Source organism: Mesoplodon bidens (assembly GCF_964165515.1).
Source record: "Mesoplodon bidens genome assembly, contig: HAP1_SCAFFOLD_103, whole genome shotgun sequence".
In the NCBI taxonomy this organism is placed as follows: Eukaryota; Metazoa; Chordata; class Mammalia; order Artiodactyla; family Ziphiidae; genus Mesoplodon; species Mesoplodon bidens.
Genome location: NW_027672700.1, coordinates 491,807 through 499,868, shown reverse-complemented (window position 1 = coordinate 499,868; position 8,062 = coordinate 491,807). Strand labels below are relative to the sequence as shown.

General features: G+C 48.6%; 1 protein-coding gene across 1 annotated transcript in view; it reads right to left on the bottom strand.

Moving 5' to 3' along the window:
• Positions 1–2,570: 2,570 nt before the first annotated feature.
• LOC308609790 (forkhead-associated domain-containing protein 1-like) overlaps positions 2,571–8,062 on the bottom strand; it is a gene marked incomplete at its 3' end in the record, with an annotated part of 332,609 nt that continues 327,117 nt past the window's right edge. Inside the window, 1 exon segment of the mRNA XM_081259092.1 lies at positions 2,571–2,687. Within this exon segment, the coding sequence (XP_081115218.1) occupies positions 2,571–2,687 (117 nt within the window).

Below are 8,062 nucleotides of genomic sequence, written 5' to 3'. Positions count from 1 at the left end.
TCCTAACCCAGCTTGCCTGGCAATGACCAGGCAGGCATGTACACGAAGCCACCCTAAACGAGCCCCAGCCAAACCAACCAGACTAGTACAAGTGGCCAGCTTGACGCCTGGAATCATGAGAACTAATAGTTGCCATTTTAAGTCACTAAATTTTGAGTGGTTGGCTCTACAGCACAAACAGGTACATCTGACCACAGTGGCTTAAACTGATAGGATTTATTTATTTATACAACAGGATGTACAGAGGTAGGCAGTTCAGGTACAGTGCAGAGCACAGTGATGCCACTAGGCTCCCACCCAGGCTTTTCATGTCTTTCCACTCCACTGTCCTTTGAGGTGGGCTTTGGTCTCTTGCTTGTTACCTGGTGATCCCCAACATGGCTGCTCCAGCTCCAAGTCCGAGCTGCAGGAGAAGAAAAGGAGACAAGGCAAAGGGACAAAGAGAAAAACTTTCTCCTAGCAAAGCCTTGCCTTTAATTCCAGAAGGGAAGCCCTGCCCAGGGCCTTCACCTGCATGTCACTGGCCAGAACTGAACAACACAGCCAGGTCTAGCTGCAAGGGAGGCTGGGAAATGAGGGCATTTCGCGGGCTGCTTATACAGTAGAGGGGGGCAATGACTAAGGGGCTTGTAGTGTCTGCTGCACTGTCTCTCTGGGGCTCGTCTTGGTTTCTTCTTCTTCTTTTTTTTTTTTTTGCCACACGGTGTGGCTTATGCGATCCTAGCTAACTGACCAGGGATTGAGTCCGGGCCCTTGGCAGTGAAAGCGCAGGGTGGACGGCCAGGGAATTCCCTGGGTCTTGGTTTCTTGTCTCTACCTGTTGCTTATCTATCCTGGCCATGTCTTTCTAAGACTGGCTTTGTTTCTCCAAACACAGTGGGAGAAATGGCCACCCCAGCTGGGAACTGCATCAAGACTTTCAGCTCCGGGCCATTAATGACCTGTGTGGTAACTCCGTGTCCCACTTCCAAATATCAAGGGCACAGGTGCTGATTGGCCCAGCTTGGGTTAGAAGAGAAACCTGATTGGTCTGGCTTGGGTAGACTATCTACTGATCAGCCAGTCAGGTGTGGCCAAGAGAGCAGCAGTAGGTAGGGTAAACCTGGTTGGGGAATGTGCATTCTCAGAGAAAGGGGTGTGTGGCTGAGGAGACACCTAAAGAACCATCTAGTTCAAGGAGTGAAGAAAGGACATTGCCATTGTGGGTTGCAATGTTGATACGGTAAAGATTAACACGTCCTTTGAAAGACCTCAAATACAGTGGAGTCACATAGGCATTACATTTAACTTATGCAAATTCAAATATTTGTATTCAACCAAAGTAGTTTTTTTCCCACACAATTTGGCTTCCAAACATGAGCCAGCTACTTAACTACTGCCTGACCAAGTGATCTTTTCTGGTGCTGGAGATTGCTGTTTTGGATTTGGGGGATATGGTACAGTATAAGTAATATGTTCTTTATGGAAAACTGCTGGGATTTTCAAGATTATTTTTAAGGTCAGGTGATGCTCACCCTTCTCACTGTGTAAGAAGTACCTTTAGTGGAAGATCGTGCAAATCATTTTTCCCATTTCCTTCTAGTTTTAATCAGTATAAAGAATGCATTTGGTTTTAAAATATCAAAATACTTTTATTGTGGCTTTTTAAAAATAAAAAATAAATGATATTCATGGCTTCTGGCTCTTCCTCCTGTTTTGTTTGGTGGTCTCTGGCTGTACAAGAAAGGCAGGGAGAGAACAGATGGCTGGAGAGAAGGCAAAAATGAGGGTCTCTTCAAACACCACGGGAAAGGGGTGTGTCCACCTGGGCAGTGTGTGTTCTTTGATGACTGGGTACTTGGTCTGTCCTGATGGCCTGGGACTTGACCTACTGGGCTGTCTTGGTGCGGCAGAATGGGCAGCGTGAGATGGAGTTAGAAACCTGGGTTCCAGACCCAATTCTTGAATTTACTAGCTGTGTGACTTTAGACGGGCCATTTAACCTCTCTCGGCCTCAGCTTCCTCATTTGTAAAATGGGGAACATAATGCTATTTACCTCCCAGGGCTTGAGAGAGGATTAGACGAGAAGTGTTTTGAACACCGCAGAGCGCCATATAAACATGACTCACTGTTATGGAAGCGATAAAACTGGTTGCTGTTCACATTTATTATAATCAATTCAGATATAAATGCACTATACCATGGCCCCAACAGCCCTGAGGTTACCATTCTGTCCTGTGGCCCCAGTACACGCCCTGGGTTTTCTCAACTGCGGGCTTCTCAGAGCTCCTTGGAGGTGTGACATTTGGGTTTGTCACTACCCAAACACATAATTGCATCTACCAGGCCTAGGAGTCTGAATTTCAAACTTATTCTTCATATGCCTGCGTATGTTTACATTCATAATATCTGTGAAAAGAACCCCTCTCCTCACACACTCCAAAATCCAGTATTGTGCAAAATACCAGTCTAGGAAGCAACACACTAGGGTAGCAACCTTTAATGTCCTAAAAAAGCATCTTAGTAGTTTGACGCAGAAGAGTTACACTGACTCACGGAGGATCACGCAAGGCCCAGCGGGACGACGTTTCTAGTTCCTTCCACCAGGTTTAGTAAACAGAAGGCTCTGGCTGGATTTGCTGGACATTTCTCTCTTCAGCATCTCCCTTCCTTGGTCCATCTTTGGGGTGCCTTTTCTGGCTCCAACCTACAACAAGCAAGAGCAACAAATGCCCAGACTCTATAATTGTAGGGAGATCCCCAAATATTTCTCAAATGACATTTTTTTTTACTCAAGATAAAATCTTTGTTGTAAAAAATATTTATATACACACAGACGTGAGCAAAACGAAGGTAAAATGATCCACCATATTCACACTACCCACAGGTAACCTTATTCACATTTTGGTGTACACTCTTCCAGATACACAGATAACGTTTTCTTCTTACATTTGCATCTTTTTTTGAACCAGGAGTTTCTGATGATAGGCAATTTCATTGGGATGGACTTTCTCTCGAAAAGGTGTTACTGAACTGAATGCCTTATGTCTCTGATGTCTTAGGAGGGTAAAATGCAGCATACTCTAGGGGGTCTGTCTAACCCTTTTCTGAGCACTACTCCTGGATCCAGGCAGCCATGTGTGTGACTCTGTCCCTGGTCATAGCTGATCGGGCACTTGGCACGGGCTGGGCTTTTAAGATGGTCACTCCCAGGATTTGGGCTTATGGGCTCTAAGATGCTACTTGCTTCCTGGGCTGGTCCTTTGAACTGGGGGACGATGAGGTCATTCCTTCCTGTCACATGACTGGAGAGAGCAGAGATCAGGGGAGCCACACAGAGACACAGAGAGGAGATACGGCCTGTGTGTGCGTGTGCACATGCTTGTGTGTGTGTAAAAGAGATGATGCCTGAGATCTGATGGCTTACCAGTTCTATTTCGAGGCCAGGCTCTCTTTCAGCTCCCAGTTTTTATGAGGCACTCACCCCTATATCCTTAAAAAAGCCCCCTCCCCCTCTTTTTAATTTTTTTCGGTACACGGGCCTCTCAGTGTTGTGGCCTCTCCCGTTGCGGAGCACAGGCTCCGGACACGCAGGCTCAGCGGCCATGGCTCACAGGCCCAGCCGCTCCGCGGCATGTGGGATCTTCCCAGACCGGGGCATGAACCCGTGTCCCCTGCATAGGCAGGCGGACTCTCAAACACTGAGCCACCAGGGAAGCCCAAGGCCCACTCTTGGGGAAGGAGTCGCCCAAGTTACACTTGGCAAGGAACCTGGAGGAAACCTTTCTGTACTGAGGAGATCCTAGACACCAAACTTCTAAGCTCAGGCTGGAGGGCAGGGAGAATGGGAAGCTGGCTCTTTGCTCTTAGCCGAAGCACCATCTGCCCTGCTTCTGTTAAAGCCAGAGGCAGCGTGAAGTTCCAGGGTGTCTCACATCTCAGAGAAGCACAATGTTCCCACAACATCCGGGACCCATCCCAATATCTCCTCTGCCATTTCACATCCCCGCTGGTCCTCACACAAAACCTAGATGTAGGGCAGTTTCTGCCTCCTCCCAGCTCAGTCATATATGTGAGTGAATAAGTAACAAACTTCCAGTCGTTTCCACTTTGCAGGGTGGCAAACGTCTCAGATCAAGTGGGGCCCTCAGGATGCTCTCTATCCTCTTAACATCCTGCTCTGGGGAGTAACCACCTTCTGGTCTTAGCACAAGGATGCTGGTTGAGAAGCTTCTATTTTTCAAATATATCCCTCACCTAGAATATCTTCGTTTCTTCCCATGATAATTTGGTTGCCTCAGCATGACTGTGGCCTTTTATCAAACTTGAATGTCTCCTCTCTCATATTCAACCAAAATGTGTTTGGCTTTCTAGCTTCCTGAGAGCTCGCCTCTACTGTCTGCAAAGTGGGAACGTGGACTGGCTTAATTCCAGTTCCAGGGCTGATTTGTCAATGGCAATGTTTCAACATGTTCAAGATTTCATAGTCTTAATCCTCAACTTTGAAGAGAATTCTAGAGGATGCTTCCTTGAAATTTAAGACAAATTCCACTGGAAATGTATCAGGTTTATTACCTGGAGGTTTATAACCTAAAGGAGGAAAAGCTAGCACTCACCTGGGTGTCAGATCTGCACTGATTCCCAGCTCTCCTACTGAGCTGTGTGGCTCTGGACAAAGAAAGTCTCTGAGCCTCAGACACCTCATCTGTAAATTGGGTATAATAACAACACCCACCCCATAGGGTTGTTGTGAAGCTTAAAAGAGATACTGCACGTCAAGTGTTTGGCTCTGTGCCCGGCACATGCCAAAGGCTCAATACATAATAGATGTGGGATAACTGTCCACTGGGCTTCCTGCTGACGTCCTAGGGTTTTCTCTCTTCTCTCTTCTGGCTCACCTGGAAATGTGAGTTCTGCATCTTTGAGTTCTTCATCAGCTCTCCAAACATTCGTCTCTAACACAGAAAGAATATTGACAAAATTTAGCTTATGTTCTTCTTTGCCTTTTGCATCAGAGAAAAATGGATTTTTCTCAACTTTCAGATGCTACCCATTTGGATGGAATGTTGAGCCTTCCTAGGTGAGGAGGTGAGGATAGAGGTCTCCAGAAGGGGGTGTGGCTTTGGGGTAACGCTACACTGTCCTGCTGCACCTTTTAGGGAATCTCTGTTCCAGATTCCAGCAGAGAAGGAGGTGGTCAACCAAGAAGGCTATGAAGGATACTGCATTCTTCTTGGAGGACAGATCTGCTTTAGCTGGAAGCAGAGCCTCCTAGATCAGTGGAAGAGGCTGTAGATGTCCAGTGGCTTTCCACCCAGTGGAAATGTTGAAAGCCCCAGTGGCTAACCTCCCTGGCAGGGACTACTGGGGCCTGTTGGCAAGCCAGCATCACTGAAAACCTGGAGCTTGCCGCTCCCCTGGGGTTTGATGACTATTGCTGACCCTGATCTGCTCAAGACCCTGCACCTCAGGGGCAGCTCATCAAAGAAAGAGCATCCCCTAGGCACTGGAGACACAAAAGTGAGAGGGAACTGGGGTCTCCCTTGCAGACTGACACTCCGCAGGTGAATGTGCAGTGGTGTCAGGAAGGAGACGTTCTCCTAGAGCCCTGAGCATCCACTGGGGTCGCCAACCTGATTCCTACAGCGGCCAGGAAAGTAAAAGAAGTGGGTGAAGTGAGCTGGGGTGGTGGTGGACAGCAGCAAACACACGAGCCCAGCGCCTTTCTAAGGGGCCTGGAAGATGGAGGCTTGTGATGGTGGCTTGTGGGTCTGTGGGCCTAGGGTCGCCAGATCTTCCAAGTTTCCCAGAGAAGCTGGAAATCCAGAATATTCCAGGAAACTGCCCTATTTTGAAATGTAACTTAAAAAAAAAATCCCAAGAGACAAATGGAATATATCTGTGGGCTGCCATCTTGCGACACCTGCTTCAGAACCTCCCTGCTTGGTGTCTAGTTGGTGCTCAGTAAATGTTGGAGGGGTTGCCAGATAAAATACAGGATGCCCAGTTAAATCTGAATTCCAGAATGAAGCCAACAAATTTGTGAGTGCGAATATGCCCCGTGTAATATTTAGGACATTTATACCGAATAGCTTTTGTTGTTTATCTGAAATTAAAATTTAACTGGGCATCGTGTTTTTGGTTTGTTTGTTTTCCCCTCAATCTGGCAACCCTACCGGGTAGTCACAAAACTCAGGGAGGAAATAAGGCTGTCTTTTGGGACAGGGCATAGGTGCTTACGAGACTCTTCCCTTCTCCCAGAAGGATGCTGACTCTACCCTCAGAGGACTGTCCGTGAAGGCTGATGGGCCCGTACTGAACTGACAATTGCCCTCCAGGCGTTTTCCGTGGAGAAGCCTCGAGCCTGCGGCCACTCGGTATTTATCACAAACTCCGCTGAGACAATCACTATCCAAATGCCCAGATATTATAGAGCAGGGGTTAGTTTTAAACCAACAGCCTTCTTCTCTCCCACCCCATCCCCCCCCTCCCTTTTGTTTGCAGAACCCTTTATCCAAGCAAAATCCCATGAGGAACTTGGGGTATAAGATAACGGAGAGCTTCTCTGGCGGGAGAAAGGTGTGTGTGCTTTGAGAGTCACACCTTTCCATGGCACCCAAAGGCTCCAGGGAACCCCAGTTTGAACATTGCTGCAAAATTCCTTCCTGGATTAAGTTCCATCAGTGGGCAGCTGGGCACTGAGGGCAGAGCCTGGCCCCTGTGCACCTGCTTTTCCTGAACTTTACTGAACTCACTGGGATGTGATGAAGGGGGTGCGGGAGGGTCTTTTTCTTTAGCCTTCTTCTATCCGTATGCTGCATAGGCCTGGCCACATGGTTCTACTTCATCATTGTGGGCGGAAGAGCACCACCCCAAGCCCCTCCCATCCCACGCTCCTCCTACACAACATCTACCAATTGTGGGGCTTCCCTGGTGGCGCAGAGGTTGAGAGTCCGCCTGCCGGCGCAGGGTTCGTGTCCCGGTCCAGGAGGATGCCACATGCCACAGAGCGGCTGGGCCCGTGAGCCATGGCCGCTGAGCCTGCGCGTCTGGAGCCTGTGCTCCGCAACGGGAGAGGCCACAACAGTGAGAGCCCTGCGTACCGCAAAAACAAACAAACAAACAAACAAAACACACAAGTGGCACGGAGGAAGCCAGAATCTTGAGAATACCTTGGCCCAAGGAAATCTTGGAAGATAGTGAGTTAAAGAGAATAGTGAGGATAATGACGATGGTAGGAGAGGGTGAATGCTTTGTGGTCCTATGTGCTAAGGCTTTTGTATACAAGCTCCCATTGGGAAGGCTACGAGCTAGGTGCCATTTTTATTCTCATCTTAAAGAAGAGGGATCTGAGCTAATTAAGCAGAGGGAAGCTTAGGGGGTTTTCCTGGCTGAGACCACAAGGCAAAGCGGTGGTCACGCCCCCTAGCCAGGACTTGATTGGTTGGAGATTTGATTGGCAGGAGAGCTGAGCGGCTTCTCCTGCCAGAAGCAGCTGGTGCCCTTCAGCCTTTCTTCCACTTCAAGTCCTAAGAAAGGGCTTGCGTGCTTCCCAAGTGGCAACTTCTGTGCATTTAAAAATTTCCTCTTGAAAATCCCAGCCTTAGCCCTTTCACAAAAGGTATCTGGGTCCTTTCTTGGCCGTGGCCCTAGTCGTATTCACCAAAGAGAAGAGCGCGTCCCATAAGAGGTGGCGGCTTTGGGAGGACCGGGGAAGGCGTCAGCTGGCAGGAAGCTCCCTGGAAAAAATAGAGGAATCCCCACCCATGCATGAGCTGCCTATTCTTCCCCCTTAGAAACAGGGCTTGTGATATGCCAGGAACTGTAGGCATTTTGCCATTTAACCCTCCCACTGCCCCACGGAGTAGGCCCCTTGCTAAGAGTTTTGGTTGCTTTTGTTGAGGAACCTGCGATACAGAGGTCAAGCCACTTACTCAGGGTCATTCGGAGCAGTGGTGGGGCTTGACCCCTATTTGTTTGACTCCAAATCTGGCCTCTGAACTCTGAGAGACACTGCCGGCTTCTCGAGGGATGTGGGATGTGGATTCGAGTGAGCACGGCCTGGGCCGCGTTTCCCGTCCC